The 17,466-nt window shown below is 52.5% G+C and overlaps 9 protein-coding genes and 1 pseudogene across 9 annotated transcripts in view, besides 12 other annotated features; 1 reads left to right on the plus strand and 9 right to left on the minus strand.

The window, feature by feature from the left end:
- Positions 1–147: 147 nt before the first annotated feature.
- Tco025E_05789 (uncharacterized protein) lies at positions 148–2,019 on the minus strand (the record flags this gene model as incomplete). The annotated part of the gene is made up of 1 exon (XM_029372680.1): positions 148–2,019. The coding sequence occupies one exon, from the start codon at positions 2,017–2,019 to the stop codon at positions 148–150; it is 1,872 nt and encodes a 623-aa protein (XP_029227179.1).
- A 121-nt stretch (positions 2,020–2,140) lies between these two features.
- Positions 2,141–2,200: a microsatellite.
- Positions 2,201–2,260: 60 nt separating this feature from the next.
- Positions 2,261–2,283: a microsatellite.
- Positions 2,284–2,392: 109 nt separating this feature from the next.
- Positions 2,393–2,440: a microsatellite.
- A 222-nt stretch (positions 2,441–2,662) lies between these two features.
- Positions 2,663–2,699: a microsatellite.
- A 170-nt stretch (positions 2,700–2,869) lies between these two features.
- Positions 2,870–2,892: a microsatellite.
- An 18-nt stretch (positions 2,893–2,910) lies between these two features.
- Positions 2,911–2,952: a sequence feature (A-rich).
- Positions 2,953–3,118: 166 nt separating this feature from the next.
- Positions 3,119–3,446, minus strand: Tco025E_05790 (hypothetical protein; annotated as a pseudogene).
- A 29-nt stretch (positions 3,447–3,475) lies between these two features.
- Positions 3,476–3,502: a microsatellite.
- A 319-nt stretch (positions 3,503–3,821) lies between these two features.
- Positions 3,822–3,847: a microsatellite.
- A 172-nt stretch (positions 3,848–4,019) lies between these two features.
- Tco025E_05791 (putative CAS/CSE/importin domain protein) lies at positions 4,020–6,902 on the minus strand (the record flags this gene model as incomplete). The annotated part of the gene is made up of 1 exon (XM_029372681.1): positions 4,020–6,902. One exon carries the CDS (start codon positions 6,900–6,902, stop codon positions 4,020–4,022), a length of 2,883 nt encoding a protein of 960 aa, XP_029227180.1.
- A 338-nt stretch (positions 6,903–7,240) lies between these two features.
- Positions 7,241–7,295: a sequence feature (A-rich).
- A 383-nt stretch (positions 7,296–7,678) lies between these two features.
- On the minus strand, positions 7,679–9,262 carry Tco025E_05792 (putative PAS-domain containing phosphoglycerate kinase; the record flags this gene model as incomplete). Its single annotated transcript, XM_029372682.1, has 1 exon — positions 7,679–9,262. The coding sequence occupies one exon, from the start codon at positions 9,260–9,262 to the stop codon at positions 7,679–7,681; it is 1,584 nt and encodes a 527-aa protein (XP_029227181.1).
- Positions 9,263–9,388: 126 nt separating this feature from the next.
- Positions 9,389–9,412: a microsatellite.
- A 149-nt stretch (positions 9,413–9,561) lies between these two features.
- Positions 9,562–9,643: a microsatellite.
- Positions 9,644–9,986: 343 nt separating this feature from the next.
- Positions 9,987–11,948, minus strand: Tco025E_05793 (putative calmodulin; the record flags this gene model as incomplete). The annotated part of the gene is made up of 1 exon (XM_029372683.1): positions 9,987–11,948. The coding sequence occupies one exon, from the start codon at positions 11,946–11,948 to the stop codon at positions 9,987–9,989; it is 1,962 nt and encodes a 653-aa protein (XP_029227182.1).
- Positions 11,949–12,484: 536 nt separating this feature from the next.
- On the minus strand, positions 12,485–13,399 carry Tco025E_05794 (uncharacterized protein; the record flags this gene model as incomplete). Its single annotated transcript, XM_029372684.1, has 1 exon — positions 12,485–13,399. One exon carries the CDS (start codon positions 13,397–13,399, stop codon positions 12,485–12,487), a length of 915 nt encoding a protein of 304 aa, XP_029227183.1.
- A 215-nt stretch (positions 13,400–13,614) lies between these two features.
- On the minus strand, positions 13,615–14,562 carry Tco025E_05795 (uncharacterized protein; the record flags this gene model as incomplete). The annotated part of the gene is made up of 1 exon (XM_029372685.1): positions 13,615–14,562. One exon carries the CDS (start codon positions 14,560–14,562, stop codon positions 13,615–13,617), a length of 948 nt encoding a protein of 315 aa, XP_029227184.1.
- A 321-nt stretch (positions 14,563–14,883) lies between these two features.
- On the minus strand, positions 14,884–16,698 carry Tco025E_05796 (uncharacterized protein; the record flags this gene model as incomplete). Its single annotated transcript, XM_029372686.1, has 1 exon — positions 14,884–16,698. The coding sequence occupies one exon, from the start codon at positions 16,696–16,698 to the stop codon at positions 14,884–14,886; it is 1,815 nt and encodes a 604-aa protein (XP_029227185.1).
- Positions 16,699–16,805: 107 nt separating this feature from the next.
- Positions 16,806–16,848: a microsatellite.
- A 259-nt stretch (positions 16,849–17,107) lies between these two features.
- Tco025E_05797 (large subunit ribosomal protein L9e) lies at positions 17,108–17,446 on the minus strand (the record flags this gene model as incomplete). The annotated part of the gene is made up of 1 exon (XM_029372687.1): positions 17,108–17,446. The coding sequence occupies one exon, from the start codon at positions 17,444–17,446 to the stop codon at positions 17,108–17,110; it is 339 nt and encodes a 112-aa protein (XP_029227186.1).
- Tco025E_05798 (uncharacterized protein) overlaps positions 17,445–17,466 on the plus strand; it is a gene marked incomplete at both ends in the record, with an annotated part of 570 nt that continues 548 nt past the window's right edge. The window contains one exon of the mRNA XM_029372688.1: positions 17,445–17,466. This exon is cut by the window's right edge and continues 548 nt beyond it. Within this exon, the coding sequence (XP_029227187.1) occupies positions 17,445–17,466 (22 nt within the window).

Genomic DNA, 17,466 nt, shown 5'->3' on the forward strand with positions numbered 1-17,466 from the left:
AAGCTCGGTAAACGCGTCGGGGGACTGGGAAAGGGGGGAGTGGGGGGACTTGACCGCAAGAGGGGGGAGCGTGGCTTCGCGCTGCAGCAAGGAGAGTTCGCAACCGCGCCCGCCCCACCCCCGTGTCCCCGGCTCCGCCTGGAGAGCTCACAAGTTGCCCATCGATCCAAGCGACCAAAACCGTGCCACACCGTCAGCAGAGGCAGTAATGATAACCTCCCCGTCTATGATAAGCCCACGCGTAAGTGTGTTCCATGCTCTCTGTTTGGTGGCCAAAGGGGTTCCAATTCTTCGCAAATCCCACACAATAAGATCGGACCCACTGCACGCCGCCACATGCTTATCAGATACCGAGACGGCGGTAATAACCTCCATCAGAGCCCTCTCGTTTACCATGCGAAGACTACTTCGCACATCCCAGACTCGAATCATCTTGTCAAACCCGCCTGTCACGGCGATGGGGCCACAACAGGCCACAGCGGGCACCTTCCGCTGGTGACGCGTTGTTGTCTCAAGCACCGTGCAGCTGACGGGATCAATCAAGCAACAAGCCCCATTACCACCCCCAACAAGCGCATATCCCCGTTGGGTGGAGCGCATGGCCTGCGTAGAGACCCCTACTGGGATCAGGGAACTGGTGCGACGATCCGAGTGTAAGACGTAGACGCTCGAAGGCAGTCCTCCAGATAAAACGGCGCTCTGAGGGTCCTCCGGGTTGGCATACGTTACCGCGAATACATCACCGTGTAGTGAGAGCACCGAGGTGGCCGCGAGCTCTTGGCATGCCAAGGAGTAATTAAAAATAGAGCTGGTCCAATCCTCGCACGCTGTCGCAAAATCGTAAGGAGATGCAAAGGCAACATCCCATACACAAGCCCTGTGCGGTCGAAACTGAATGAGAGGAAGCCCATCGGCATCCAAAATCAAAACGTAGCCTCCTGTTGTACCTACGGCATAGCGGCCGTCTTTGACTTTGCAAAGGGAGATAAACTTCTCATTGGCGCCAAACATATACTTGGCAAAACGAGTCACGCCTTCACCAATGGCGGTTTCCCGCTCCATCGCAGGATTGGCACCCTGACTTAGCTCCATAAATGTATTTTTTTCCAAAGGCACAATGCTCACCTCGTGAGAAATTTTAACACGCCGTCGTCCTCCCGTGACCTCTGGCAGTGCATCTACAGGGAACGAAGCGGCGTCCCGCACAACTGAGTGTCCTATGCGACTCTCAAGCAAATTATTATCAAGCTGCACCTCACCGTCGTCATGGTGTAGCTTGCCGCGTAGCGTCACGCTCCCCTTAAGCAGGGCCTCTGGAAAGTGTGGGTGAGGCTCGCACATGAGAAAAACACGTGCCTTAGGGTGAATGGCACCTTCTGCTTGGGCCTCCGTAATACACTCCGCCAGTTTGCGCAGGAGAGAGATAGACTTCGTTGCCTGCTCAATGTAAATCCAGAGACCCTTTTGGAGAGATTTACTAAAAATTTCTGCTGTCTGGGAAAGAGACTGCCGTGTCTTTAGGCGGGCAACCGCATTAATATACATCACAGTACACGACGCACGCTCAGCGCTGACGCCAATGACATACCCAGGGTTCACTCCCTCGCTCATAATGATAATGCACCTACCAGGTCCAGCTTTTTCCGCGGCGTCTAGAAGCACGTCGGTGCTCTTTGGAAGATTTGACGCGCCGTCGTGGTTGTTTATACCAAAGGCCAGTTTCCGCTGACCGAAGTTGCTATCTTCGTCCTCGCCGGAATCGAGGTCGAACTCATCACCTCCCTCGGTGTTTCCAGGTAAGAAGAGCAGCAACAGTTCGCCCCCCATGTTGCGCCGCTTCTTCTGCTCGTCATCCGCTCGTCCCACGGGGGCACCATTGATGGAGCTGAGAACCATTCCCTTCATCACACCCGCCAGCGGAGACCCGCCCCTGCCCTTGATGGCAACCACCTCATTATTGGCGCCGAAGAGAACATCCTCCATAAACTGGCGTGGCGTGACAGTGACAGAAACTGACATTTGCCAAACTACAGGCCCACCTTCTTTTGCTTGTCTTTTTTAAAAAAAAATTATTATTACTATTCCTCCTTCTTCTTCTCCTCCTCGCTCTTGAAACAGTGGGAGTATGCACACGCGTGCTTACGTACGTATGTATGTATGTATATATATATATATATGTGTGTGTGTGTGTGTATATATACACTCCTCCGAAAAAAACCAAAAAAAAAAACCAAAGAGGCGCAGTGCAAGAAAGTGTCCAACCACCACCACCACCACCACCACTCCACAAGACTCCAAAGCGAAAACGCATTGGAGTTTGTTGTTTGTTTTCAGCGTGCTTTTATTCTAGTTATTTTCTTCGTTGTTGTTGCTGCTGCTGCCGCGGCTCGATTTTCCCTTTCACGCGCCCACAGCCTCCCCCTTTCCCTTCCCTTCCCTTCGCCCCTCCAGTACTCCCCCCGCACCGACAGAAGCGGGAGGCCTCGACTTCTCTCCGTGCGTCTTTGCCGCGCCACCCCACACTCCACTCAGCAAGACGCAGCAGAAGACGGCGGTACGCCAGTCGGCACGGGAAACACGTTTTATTTACTCGTCACCCCGCCCCCTCTCCCAACGACAGCAACAGCACAAGAATGGAAGGAAATGTGAGTTCGGGGAGGTGAAAAAAAATAAAATAAAAATAAAAATAATAGTAATAAACACGGAACTCCTTGCATCCTCCGCCTTGCATTGCACTCGCAGCAAATCCCTTGCCGTGGAAAAAAAAGGGAATAATCCCTTGGCACGGCTCCGCCTCGCGCGTTTTTTTTTTAAGTTTTTCATGCAGTTGTGATGTGCAGTCTGGTTTGCTGCGGCGAACAGTCAAAGGAAAAAATAAATAAATAAACAAATGCATGCGTGGAGGGAAGAAAAATAAAATAAAACATAGAAAAAAAACAATACAAGATAGAAGCTAGCTCCCAAACGACCCATCGGGCTCCGTGCCAACGCCTCGCAAGAGGGAAAACGTGAACGAGACTCGCATGGTATGTCGTAGAAAACAATCTCTGTAAAATTACACGAACGAATTCGCATCGAAATCTCTAGAGGAGACGCATGCTCGTGTTCGGCGCTGCCGAACACACAGACGCAGGCCTAACCCAAATGCCGGAGTACCGACACGTTGCCTTCGCCGGCTGCTGTCCTTGCAGTGGCCGCGCCACCTTCGCCCGGTGAGAGCCTTCTGGGGGCGCCTTCACCGCGGAACCCTAGGAGGCGCGCGAGCCGCGTTTCGCTGCTGCGACTGTATGCGGCCCGGGAATGCGGTCCCCGCAGAATGTTCAACTGGAGCCCTTCGCCCCCCAAACACCACACTTCGGGCTTTTGCGCTTCGTGTGCGACTTCACCGCGTAGGCCGAGGCGGTGCGAAAGCAGTGATTGAGGGCCGTAGTTTAGTTGGAAGAGGAAGAGCGACTCGCCTGATTCATTCCGGCCTGTGAGTGAGTGAGTGAGTGAGTGAGTGCGTGCGTGTCGTTGATGAAAGACGGATCTCTCACGTCAAATGGGAACAGACAACGGGGGCAGACAAAGCCCGCGAAGAAAGGGAAGGGGGAAAAAAAAGAACAGGACAGGAAAAGCATGCGTAGAAGGCAAAGAAAGGAAGGAACAGACTAATGCGGGCGGTGCAACACCCACCTGATCGAGTCCCTTCAAGAGGTCGCACCACAAATCCACGTCGCAGCCGCCCGCACTCCGCAGATTTAAAAATTATTGATCACCCGCTCACAGAAAACAGAGGGTGCGTTAACTTCACGATCTTCTTCACCTCTTACGGCACCAAGCACAAAAACACGCACACACACACACAGAGATATATATATGACGGCAAAAGAAAGAGAGAATTTAAAAAAAACGGGGGAAATGACTTTTTAAAAAAACCCACCAGTATCTGTATGAAATACCATCATGACGTTCAGCTACGGCCTCCTCTCCATCCAACCGATTGCGTCATCAATTGCACACCAAACGAAACGCCCCTCTCACTTCACCATGGCCAACAACTCCGGGCTAGACTGCAGAAGATTTTTAAGGTGGGGCCCGCTAGGACCCTGCAACGCCTGATGAATGCGCTCACGAAAGTACAAGTCCGGCTGCTTCACAGACGCACACACGTCAATGGGGGCCCGCACTGCACCCTGCAAGGGGCAAAAGACATTTGTAAAACCAGTATCATCAATGTGATGTTTCAAGTCCCCCACAGAGTGGGTTTTGGGGGTAAAGCTAGTCGTGTCATCGCTCTCAACGGCACCATGAATCACCTTGAGACAGCTAACGACACAACTTGCCCAGGCCTCCGCATTACTCTGCAACTCTGCACATTCACCAAGCAAGCTGGCCAACGCCACCACACATACCTTACGCTCTAAAGTCCCTGTAATCTTTTGGACATTTGGCAGCCACACGCGCTGAAGCAGCATCCAGAAAAGTGAGTTCTGAATGAGGTTAACTTTCGCCACGACATCGTCAGCGCCATGGCAGATGACCACAATCGATAAAAATATGATGAGAATACGCACATACTTTGGTGTTCGAGAAGTTTGAAGACGTTGAAATAACACCTGGTATATGCTTCCCATATATGGCGAGATGATCTCCTTGGGGTAGGCCATTACAATTGCGGTGAGAACATTCAATCCCTCGTGGTCGTAATTTTTGTACTGCAGCAGAGATCGAAAGACAATCAAGACTTTTTCTGTGAATCCTTTGTCGTGCACATAGCGTGGGTAGTGCTCTATAAAAGCCACCAAAAGTCGAACAACGGCAGGTATGTTACCCTTTTGCTGGTACATGTCGGGGATTAGGAGAGGCTCCAGTAAGGCCTGATAGTGTGACGGCGGCTCCGGGGCACCCGAGCCACGTGTATCAAGGAGCTGTGCCATGATTTGAAGCGTATACGGCACGTACTCAAGCACATCATGCTGCAAAATAAAAATCATAGGTTCCCACAAGGCAGCCTCTATAGCTGGTCCATCCTCTGGGCGTATTTGAATGCATTTGGAAATCACCTCAAACATGCAGTGACTAAAAAGGGGGTTTGACGGGTTCTTTGCATTTTCCCGGACGACAGGAGCTATACAAGTGATTATGTCTCCCACAAAAGGGGCTACACAGCGACTGCAACTCTGACACACCCGCATCAGACACTGCATTGTGTAGGCGTTTGGCTGCTTGTCCTCCTGAACTCGCATGCAAAGGTGCTGTAGCAGCGGCGCAACCCGTTCACCTATGTTTGCGTCTGTGATGACGTTCTCCTGCTGGCCAGAGCGTCGAAGCGTAAGAATCCGTTCAACGGCATTTGCAGCGTAGGTGCGAACCACCACATCCTGGCATCCAATCCACGTGGTTAGCAGTGCTATGATCTCTGGAAGTAGTTGGGGCTCAATGTGTGTCCGAAATGTCGCCAGAAAACGAATACAATCGGCCTTTATAATAAACGGGGATTGTTCCGACACATCCTTCGAAAGCTCTGGAAGAATGCTCTGCTTCAAGAATTGTTCGAAGGGCACAAGGTTGCTCAACCTTTGGGCGGCGCCCCTCTGAAAGTTCGCATACTGCCCTCCAAGGGAAAGAGAGGAAAACAAATAAATAGACAAATCTTTTGCCTTCCAGTCGCCTGCTGCGGCTACGGACATGAGCTGCTGCAGCTGGGCGGACAAAAGCGGCCCAGACATGTCAGGGAAAGCCAGCATCAGAGAACGCACCAGCTCCCCTGCCTCTCGTCTGCGTGTGTGAAAATCACTACCCTCAATATCCCGCTGGATGTAACTGTACGGCTCGGTTGCATAGAGTTCAATATCATCCGGCTGTAGAGCAAGATTTGGTAGGACGACATGAACCACGAGGTTTTCGAGGATTTCGCTGCTGTTGAAGACCTCCCGCATAGACCCTCGACAGGCGGCTGAGAGAAGGTTCATCCCCTGAATGACGATGTCGTCCATGCTTTGCTCGCGACTCAGCGGGGAAGCAATGGTGTCCCAGACGACCTTGAGAAACTCGCTTGCGTACTTCTCAAAATCCTCCGAAAACTGCAGCAAAAAGTGCGTCACACACTCCATCACCACAGACTTCAGCTCGATCAAAGTTGCCTCATCAACGTCGGGCCTATTGAACTGGAGACAGCGTAGAAGAACACTTACAAACTTTTCCATGCTCCAAATAAACTCGTCACCAAGGTCGAGGGTGGTTAGGTCGCGCAGACACTCCACGGCCAACGTCAAGCCGTGAGATGCAGCCTTGGCGCCCGCGCCGCCCTTTTCCATCTCAGCCAGGAGAAACTCCATCGACAACAGCAATGGGGCGGTAAAGGATGTGTAGATGATCCGTAAGTCACTCACAAGGGCTTCAGAAAGATCGCCTTGGCTGCGATATCGCCCAAGTATACCATGGGCCGTGGATAATGCAGCACAGTGCATGGTCATATCCTTTTCCGACCTCAAAACTTGGATAATGCGATCCAGGGCATTTGGCCACTCATTTGGAAAGTCAACCTCCGCTATCATAGTGGTGGCCTCGGCGAGGTTTCGCTGAACGTTGGGAGCAGCCCGAAGCATAACCCCTGTAATGGTGTCACGAACAATCCTCTTATCACCCTCGGTGATGCAATGCTCTGCGGTTGCGGCGTTCCAGCACATCTTGACTGTGTTTTTAAAGACAATAGAACAAAAGGAAGCTGCGGGCCCAGCTGTGACCGCCAGATTTAGGAGCAACAGGACGAACCCGGTCTGCTCGTCGACACGGTTCTGAAACTCCTTGATTTCACGCTCGGCCTTCTCTCTGTTAGCACCATCCATGGAAGTGGCGTCCTGTGCAAGCTGGATCAAGCGCTGTGCCAGTGCTGGATCATTTGGATCTAACAAGAGCATGATCCTTTTCCTTGCTTTTCGTTCCGGTCGCTTATTTTTGTTGTTTTCGTTGTTTTTAGATCTTTCTCGTTACTCTTATGCTCCTCTGTTTCCTCCCGTGTGTTTCCTTAGTTTTATTCACCCTTCCTTTCTGCTCCTCCCCACCGTCTCTCCTCCTACGGACTTTCCTCTTATTAGTTTAGCTACTGCGGACGCACAAGGACGCGTGCAGAACAAATAAAGGCAAGCAAAGAAGGCAAAGGGAAAGGGAGAGGGTAAAAGTAATAGAGAGGCAGTGAAGACAGCGGCATGGCGGCAAACGGGAGCCTCCCCAGCCATCCCTCGCGTGTGAGAGCGAGGAAGCAGAAAAAGAAGCAATGAAAACACAGACACAGAAACAACAAGAAAAAAAAAAGTACGGGGCCTTAATTAAGCCGTAGACAGGATAGACACCACCAGGCAACGCCTTGGGGCACCGCCTGTGAATCCTCTCACCCGTTGTTTTCCCTGATGACTTCGTCCTCTCTTAGCTCACGGTGTCCTTCCTGTGTGTGTGTGTTGTTTTTTTTCTTTTTTGTGCTTTTGGCTTCTTTGCTTCTTCCTGCTTTTCATTGATTCTCCATTCCTGCCAATTCCCCCCCGACCTGCCCGATCAATAAAAGAAATGCTTGTTTTTCTTCTTCGTCCCCCTCCCCCCTTCAATCCCCTCCAAAAACCACGCCGCAATTTATACTATGCTATCTCTTTTCGTTGTCGTTGCGTGATACACTTTCCTCCACGCACACACACACACAGCATTACAGCTTGGGTTCGGTCTGCGCCGTGAGACACACGAGGCCCGGAAGGGCTTTTCCCTCAAGCAGCTCCAGAAAAGCTCCACCCCCCGTGCTCGTGTGTGTGATGCTGCTCTTGTACCGCTTCGTCGCCGCCGCCGTCTCACCCCCGCCCACGATGGAAACAAGCCGCTTATTACGTTGAATCGCCTCCGCCAACGAAATTGTCCCAGTGGCGAAGTTCGAGAACTCAAAGACGCCAACAGGCCCGTTCCAAAGGAGCGTTCGGGCCTTGGCCACAGCCTTGGAGCAAATCTCATTCGTCTTTGGTCCAAAATCCAAAGCCATGTAATCGTTTGGTACATCCGCCCCGGGCGTCGTAAAAGGCTCTTCGTTGCTAAACGACTTGGCGCAGTTATGATCTACAGGAAGAATAATTTGCACCTTTTTTGCTCGTGCACGGTCCAGTAACTCGCGTGCGACGGCGTGGAGGTCCAAGTCCCGTCCGCGCTCTCGCATACTGCGTTCCACCTTGGAGGCACCACATGAATGCCCCTGCGCCTCAAGAAACGTGTACGCCATGGCGCCACCGATGATAATTGTTTGGGCGAAATTCATGATGCTCGAGAGCACAATGATCTTGTCAGACACCTTCGCACCACCCACGATGCACAGCACCGGAAGCGTGGGCCTGCGCATCACCATGCTAATCGCCCTGATCTCACGGTCGATCAAGTAGCCGGTCACGCCAGCCCCTAAAATGCGAGGCAGACCCGTCATGCTTGCGGTCATTCGATGCACCGTACCAAACGCATCACAAACGTAAATGTCGCTAAAGGCTGCTAGCTGCAGTGCCATACGGTTCCGCGACGAAGTCCGCGGCGCGTCCTCGCCTGGAAAGAAACGGAGATTCTCCAAAAGCATGACGTCGCCGTCTTTCATGCCCTTCACCATGTTGGGTGCCTCCTCCAGAGTGGGGCAGAAGAGCACCTTCTTGCCAAGCACCTCTTCAAGACGGGGCAAGATGCGCCTTAGCGAGTAGTGAGCGTCCGGCTTCTTCGGCCGCCCAAGGTGCGAGGCAACAATAGCACGGCCACCGTCGCGGACAATTTTCAGTATTGTCGGGACGGCGGCACGGATGCGGCTGTCGTCCCGGATCTTGTCGGTTGTCTTGTCAAACGGCACGTTAAAGTCCACGCGGACAAACACGCGGCGGGCGCAAAAGTCCAGGTCGTCCACGGAGAGCTTTGGGGTGAGGGCGGCGCGAAGGTTCATGTGCACCGCAAAATCAAACACGCGGGGAAGGATGATGGGGAGGATGGTCCACCCCACCATGCTGGCGTGCGGGTCCCGCGTCGACTGCACGACGACTGGGATCTCGACGGCGTTTTTCAGCTTCGCCACGAGCGTCACCGTGCCGTCCTCGAGGTCCAGCGGGTACTTGGGGATGAGGAAGGTGATGCTTTTGCCCTGCACCTCGTCGACGCCCCAGCCGAAAAAGTCGCACGCAGGACGATTCATGTCGGTGACGACCATGTCGTTGTCGCCAATCACAACGATGTCGCGCAGCGACTTGAATATCATTTCAATCTTTGAGTGCTGCAGCATCTGGAGGGATCGGCTCGGTCCAGTGAGTAGAGACAACGTACAAACGAACTATCGCAGAAGCGCAGCAGCACTTTTGTCCAACAAATGTAGGCCTACAAGAGGGATTTGAAATAACAATTGCAAAGGAAAAAAAAAGAAAAATAAAAAAAATGAGACCCAATCTGCAGCGTCTTGAGAAGGGGCTCCAAGACGACGAAAGCGGCAACTTCGCAGGAAGACGCAGACTTCTCTTCATTAAACAACAAAGCCACTACACGACACGCGTGGCTCTCTATCCATACCTACATGTAGGTTGACAAATATATACATAGAAATAATATATATATATATATAATATGTGTTATATAAAACATACATATATATATATATATAAATATAAATCCATAAACGCCGCGTGCATATTGAAGTAAGTGGATTGACGCCAATGGCAAGCAGTACTAAAAAGGAGTAGGAGAAGAACGAGACAAAAGCAAAACCCAAGACTTACATCCAGATATATATATATATAATAAAACACACACACTTCCACGCGTTTGCGCCTAGCTGGTTCCTTTGGCCCATCACCCAGCGCCCTTGATAGTATAAAAGAGAAGAAACTTTTGGTATATCCGCAAAAGTTAATAACAACACACGCCAACGACACGTGAGCGAAAACAAAAGTTTAAAAACTCACGGTTTTGCAAGGTACTATTAGGCCTGGAAAAACTCCATCCTTGCCGGATCGCTACATACGGGCACGTCGCAGCATGATGATGCAGAATTCGTCATAGGTCACCTTGCTCCCGGCACAGTAGCGAGATATAAGCCGGTTGACTTCATTCTCCGTTGGGGTCAAGCCATAATGCTCCATGGACATATAGGCCTTGATAAACCTGTCACGGTCAATATAATCTTTGTTTCCGTCGGCGTACTTCCTGAACTCCGCCCGCAACTCATCCTCAAAGACGGCGTTATCGGCGGTGTCGTAGACGCTGTCCAAGTAGCGTCTGGCGTGTTGCCTCATCAGTACATCTGACACCGTGGCATTCGTACCAAAGGAGCACAACTCCCGCATCTTTGCGCTCGGGCGGGCGACAACAATCGCGGTGGCCTTATTATTGCTCTTTGGTGCAAACTCGTGTGCCGCATCCGCCTCGGACCTTGGCGCGGGGTTCGCTGTCTCCACATTTGCCTCCTGTGGCGCCGGCGCCGGCCTTAGACGAGGGTCCGCAGCGCCATCATTGTCGCTCGCTACGTCAGCCACAGAGGTCTCAACCATCAACGAGCTGGTTGAGTTCTGTCGAAATATGTTATCACGCACGTATTGAAGAACGCGATCTGCCTGCTTTGTATCCCCGCGAAAGACGTTTCGGAGGGCCTCCAGCACCTCTGGCTCCTGCACACACCCGTCACTATTAGCCTCCTTGCCCAACTCCTGGAGCACCTGTGAAACAACAAGAAGCTCATCATCGGTCAAGCTTTTGGACGTTGGCGAGGAGGAGGAATCGATGGAAAGGATGCGTGGTCCTTCGGCAAAGCAGTGGATGAAGCTCTCCAATGAAATCTTCTTGTCGCTTTCGTTGTCGGCAGCCACCACAACGGCGCCAATGACGGCGGAAAGCACCTCCTCCTCCAAGAGGGGGAAGACATCCCGAAAGACATCGCTGAGGACGCTGACCAGGTTGCTCGGGTTCACGCAGGTCGCGTTCTCGTCACCGTCGTCAGGCACCACTGAAAGCCGCTCCAGCTCACCACTTTGAAGCATTTCCTGCAGTTTATCGCAGGCAAGCTGCATCTTCTCTTGCGCTGCCGCAACAGGAAGCTGGCTCAGGGCAATATTCCGAACAAATCCACGCACAAAGTCAGCCAAAGTCAACATCCCCCGGTTTCCGCGGTCGGCGGTAACCATGATTAGGTCGCAAAGCTCACTGATCTGGTTCTTATCCTGTGTGCCGTCAAAAAGCGTTTCCCACAGTGCATCGTAGATGTCGGTCGCCTTCACGTAGCCGTCATGGTCCCTATCCAGCACGGCAAAGGCCTCGGTGAGAACGTCAATCTCGGCAGGTGTAAGTTTCTGTACCAACCTGCGCGCCCCGGCATCCAGAAAAGCCGCCGGTAGGACGCCCTGGTCTTCTTGAAAGGAGCGAATGAACTCAGAGAGGCACAAACGGCCATCACGATCGGTGTCGGCGCTGGCCATAATAACCGCCACAATGTCGTTGAAATTGTTGTCACGCAGGTCTGGAAAACGGTACTTGAGATTTTCCTTGAGCGCGATGGTGAGCTCCTCCTTGTCAATAAAGCCGTCTTCCTTTGTGTCAATGCGGCGGAACGTCTCCTGTAGCGTCTCAATTTCTTCATCCGTGAGACGCACACGGATGGAGGACACGCAGCTGCTGATGACCTCCGCGGGAACCACCCCTGGCCCATCCGCGAACGAAAGCAAAAACTCCGTGAGACTCAGTCTGTTGTCCTTGTCCTTGTCGGCCACCTCAAAGAGTGGCACCAGATACTCCTTCAGCGGGAAAAACCGCTCATCACCGACGCACCGGCGCACCATTCCCAGCAAGTCCTCCTTGTTTACGTGGCCATCATTGTCGCGGTCCAGGTAAATAAATGCGTCGCGCAGCATATCCACCTCCTCCGGGCTCAGGGAACAGAGGATGGACTCTGCGTGCGGCCCGCTGCCGGCAGGAGCCACCGCCATATTGAGAGCACACAAACCACAAACCTTCAAGAGAAAAGAAAAAAAACAGCAGAAACAAAAGCAACAAAACAAAAAAAACAATAACCGTGGCAACGGAGGCAGTTGGGTCAAGTTGTAAAGCTGGCACACGCGCCTCTCCCAACAACAACAGAAGGGACTACAATAAATAACGGAAGAAAATAGTCTCACGCCACACTTCACGTAGAAAAGAGTAATCACTAAAAAGGGAATTGAACAGAAACAAAGGCAAAACAGGATGAATAAACACATAAATTTACTCCGCTAAAAGTGATGCCATCACCCATCGCCTCTCACTTCGCCGCCCACACCGACACTCCTCCTTTCCCCCGGGGGGCAAGTGTGCATCAACACCCAACGACGCAGTATGCGGGCCAAAAAGCGCGCAAAGCTTTAAAAAACGAAAAACACCAACACAACAAAAAAAAAAGTTAAAGGAAGTAAAAAGAATAATACACATACATGCCCATAACGGCACGATTTCCACGCACAAGAAAAATCAATCGTGATGTGAAGCCCTACGAAGTCACCGGACGCTGGTACGTGTTTATCGCGTTGTCCTCGCCTCCATTATCTGACGCATTCCATTCGCGCCGAATCAACGCGCTGGAATCGCCACGCCCTCTTTGTGCAGGATGCCAGGTTTTTCCAAACCCATCTGTTCCTCTTTGTAGCTTGAGCTGCCAGAGACGTTCCTCATGTGCGCGCTCTTGTTGAAGCCACTTTTCGCGGTTAACGAGTTCCTGTTGTATTCGATACTCGACGGAACTCAGTCTACGCTGATCGTGAAGAAGTCCACGCCGCTGCAACTCGATCTCTCTCGTAAGCTTCTCCTCCAAGACGGCCTTTTGGCGGGCATTTTCACGCTCCTTCTGTCGACGCAGTCTCGCCTGCACCTCAGTATCAATGGCAGAACGATTGAATTGGGCTCGTTGAGAATTCAAAAACAGATGCTGCGCCGTGCGAAACCGACAGGACTCCAATATAATTCCACGCCGATCGGAGGCCTCGTCTATTTTAAGCAGTTCGGCCTTCAGCCTATCCTCACTCGCTTGGAGTCTCTCCTCTTGAAGCATTTTGGCTTGCTGCATTCTGTACTCCGTTGCCCGGTTCGCTTGTTGAATGCCTGTAATTCGTCTCTGCATGGCGACGAGCTTCGCCTCTTTTGCCGCCCGTTCCCTCTCAAGTTGCTTTTTCTCCGCTATAGTACGTTTTTCCTCCAAAATCCGTTGTGCACGACGGCGGACTTCCTCTTCATGCTTCTCGCGAGAAAGGCACAGCAGCGACTGCTGGAACGACGTATCCGCATGCGGCGCGAACATCTCAACCCTTGCGTTAACGCACTTAACCTGGCACTTGTTTCGTCGCTCCTTCACACACCGCAGCAGTCCAGCTACACACAGTTGAGCGAAACGGACAATGTTAATAGTCATAGCAGTGGTAATAAAATAATCCAAAATTAGAAAAATGAAAAAAAAAAGGCAAGAAAATCATGAGGAGTTAGCCATACATGTGTATATAGAGAGAGACGCAGAATATCATTCAGTGGGCGGAGAACTAAAAAAAGAACACAAGCAAACGGAGGGATGAAAACATGCATGTATATGCTTGACACACTAGTAGGCGGTAGAAGGGAGAAACCTGACCCCTAAGAGGAACCCGATCGTCTGGGTGCCACATGGTGATCGTAGTAGTGCTTCATCCACCTCTGCGCGAGGTCAAGGTCCAGCTCGATGTGCTGCACCTCGTGGTCAATGAGTTCGGGGTCGAGTGGTGAGGGAAAGAGGTGAATGAGGCAGCCGCCGTAGCGATGGCCCCCATCGAACTGGTGGTCCACCACGTAGTGCTCTTGTTTTGCCACCAACGCCAGGATGGCCAAACGTAGCTTGAGAAACTCGAATAAACAGGGCTCAAGGTGCGATAGGGGCTCTTTGGGTTCGCCCGTGACGTCAGTCAGGCGACTACGTGCGATGCCACGGTGTACAGCCACCTCACACAGCAAGTACTGTGTCGCCGTGCGTAGCTGCTTTGTACAAATGCAGTCAATACAGTCCCCAAAATCGCAATAAGGGGAGTACACAATAGCGGGATCATACGATTGTGTGCTGTACATGCTCATCCCCATTGCCTGCGCCACCTTTGCGATACCGAGCGTGTAACGTCGCTCTATACCAGAGTAATCCACCCCCTCGGGCATACGCAAAGGCCTATTTCGCAGCTTGTTACGCAGTAACTGGGCAACAAACAATTTCATCTTGCGCATGAGAAATAGTTCCTCAGCCACCTCCAACTCGGAGCGGCCGGTTTTGATGGAAACGTACTTGACACGCTCATCATCATTCAGTTCACGAGGAAAGTAGTACGTATAAATGGCGTCACTGATGGTCGGAACGTAGCGTCCGTCAACCGTTATTTCTCGCTTGTATGGGAACCACCGCACCAGGCCTTCGGTCCGGGGGCAAGACGCCTCAAGGTAGCCGTGGATGTGGCGTGGAATGCTCTGAGAAGTGAGTGTCTCGCCCGTTTGCCTCATCATTCGCTTCCAGTAGCGCGTCAGGGGGTTGTGCTCAAAAGCGGGGTTGTCCCACATGGACATGCGACACCCCCGCGATGCACGCATGCGTGCAACCCGCCCTTCCCGCTACACGGTCCCGCCCTTTCCTTCACGCCAAACTCCCTGCGTACGCTTCGCCGTCGAGGAGGCGTTATAAGGCAGAGAAGGGAGAAGGGGAAGGGGTGCGCAAACAAGAGCACCAAAAAAAAAAGGGGGAACGGCAATAAAGGCGGCCAAGCGTGTTCAGCGGAAGCAACGTCTCTTCCTGCACCCATCTGGGCCACATAACCACTCATCCTTTGCAGAATGCATTCTGCAAAGGATGAGTGGTTATGGCGGTGTAACGCCTGTCAGGTCTCTGTTTCATGTTTGCGGCAATCCCCACCACACCCGAGTCTGAAGTTTATGCAGTTGCACCCTCAACTGGGCATTTGCCTTTCGCAGCCGCTCCACCTCCGCGGAGCCGAAGTCCTCCGAGGCGAGGATCGCGCCAGAAGCAACGGAACCCCTCAGCGGCACAGGGCAACCGCCATGTTGATCCCCCTCCTCCATGAGGTCCCAGAAATCTTCGGTGGTGTCCGCCAAAAGGAGACTCGCGTACTTCCCGAGTGTGTCGTTGAGCGCCGCAAGCTCCATTCGTTTCTCTAGCAGCAGCAATGAATCGTCACAGACGCTCTTCGGTTTTTCTCCGTAGCACCAAACCTCGGGCGTGGCCAGCAGCCCGTCAACGCACCGGGCCGCGGTGGGAGCAGTACGCTCCAGAAACAACCGAACTTCCGCATCACGCAACAACATACGAATGCCATTCTCGTCGTTGTCCACCAACGAGCGTGGGGCAAACATGTGCGCCACACCGGGATACTGCCCCGAGCCGTTAAACGCACACTCCGCGACACGCACGAGGCGATTTAAATTCTTTCGCCGCATCAGTGAGAAATTGCTGTCTGCGATGCCCAAAAAACCCGGGTCACTCACGCCTCGGGCCACGAACTGCGAAAAAAACAGATCCCCAATGAAGCACCGCGACTTCTTCCTCGAAGCCCCTTCCAACTCCTGTATTATGTGTGCCAAGGCAGACGCCTCAACGGGAAAAGTTCCGTGTGGTGCCTGCAGCAGTGGCGCAAACACGTGCGCTGACCAACTCACAGTCTCATTGGCGTCAAAAAGGTCAACCTGACGCGTCTCTAAGAGGGGCCGCAGCGCCGCCCCAACTGTGGAGCAGGCATAACTCGCTGCGGATTTGGCTGTAAACGACGCAATGATTTTATCCGCAACGGACTCGGTTCGGAGGAAGCCACCCATGCGCCGAAAAGAGGCATGGACGATGCCGCAGTTACGCAGTGGATCTCGCGCGCGATTGATCTCAAATGCCAAAGAGCACTTTAGTAGCTCACGCACGACACCCACGCGCTCGCAAACCGATAACAACATGCGTGCAATAAACCGCCACTGACGGTCATTTTCGGGCAGCAAAAGGGAGACATTAGAGAGTGTGCTTATAAAAGGCATCATCCGGTATTTCAGGAGCGCCAAAAGCGTGCGCCCCCGCATTTCTTCCTCAGCACGGAGATGCACGTGATAGGTACTGAGTGGATTACACCTCTCGGCCGTTTCACGTGGGTCACACACCATGGGTAGAAGACGGGCCGTTGCATCCTCGAAAACTCTTGAAAAAACCTCGATAAATATGTTTGCCTCCGCGCCACCAAATATAAGATTATACACATTTAGATTCTTCCCCGGAGCAGGTTTGACAACAAGGTTAACGTACGCAAGCACAGTTGTGCTTCCCCTAAACTCCCTTCTCTGTTCCACGACGTAGTCCACTGTATCCAGTGGCAGCATCACATCCACGCGCCCAATGTCTCCTTTCCTCGCTATAAAAAGGCAACTGTCCGTTACAATCGCAGCCACCTCCAGAGGCCGATCCTGCCCCATAAAGACAAGGCTCGAATAGTGCACGGTGCACAGGCGCGCAGGTGGAAGTGGATATGTCCCTGTCTGCACTTGGCTCTTTTTGAAAAGACCAAGACGATAGGAGTTCCACATCTCTCGCGCTCGCTTGACAAAGGGCATACTTTGGGCCGCCCCCACGCCATCGTATGGAGTGCTTTGGAATAGTGGGTCGTTCCCTTCCCATTTCTCGTGATGCTGCGGGCTCCTGTCACAGGCCTCCATCAGACATAACGTCGGCAGATATAAAGGAAAAGGCGCCTTGATACAAACCCACTCACCCACTCGCACAACGCGTAAAGGATTGTGCGAGCGCGACAAGTAACACCCGGCCACCCCCGCAACGCACCAGCACCACCACCACCACCACCACCAGGAGCAGAGGCACCCTATGCGTGGCGCACATGAAATGAATTGCCATAATCATCGTTGCAGAGAAACAAAAAAAAGGTGGGAAAAAAGAAAAAAAAGTATTTGGCAGTTTTGTCCGCCACGACAGGAGGCAACACGCGGCAAAAAAAAAAGAGCGCATCGCGGCGAAATACAACGGAAACCAACAAACAGAAGAAACCCGGAAGTTGGACAACACCTTGGTGAGAAAACAAAAGAAAAAAAAGTCTGGCCAAAAGGGATCCTACTCATCCACCTCGACGTGGGTCTTGGTCTGCACGTAGATGCCGTCCAGGAACTTACGGATATCCTTCTTTTTCACCAGGCAGAGCTGGTGCATCACGGCGGCCTCGCGCGAGACCTCCTCCAGGTCGTTGCCCTCCAGCACGAGTTCGTCCTTCACGACGGAGGGGTCCGTGCGGTAGACCTTGACGCCATCGGCGACGAGCTGCCGGCGAACGCGCTTCTCCCCAAGGAAGTTGCGGATCTCCACAAGCTGATCCTCCACGGAGACGGAGATGGGAAAGTGCGCGTAGGCGAAGCGGATCTTGAAGCGGAAGCCCTTTGTCACACCCGTGAACATGTTGCGCACGTGCGACAGCG

The sequence above is a fragment of the Trypanosoma conorhini genome (genome assembly GCF_003719485.1).
Source record: "Trypanosoma conorhini strain 025E chromosome Unknown Tco_14.4_contig_00355, whole genome shotgun sequence".
NCBI lineage: Eukaryota > Euglenozoa > Kinetoplastea > Trypanosomatida > Trypanosomatidae > Trypanosoma > Trypanosoma conorhini.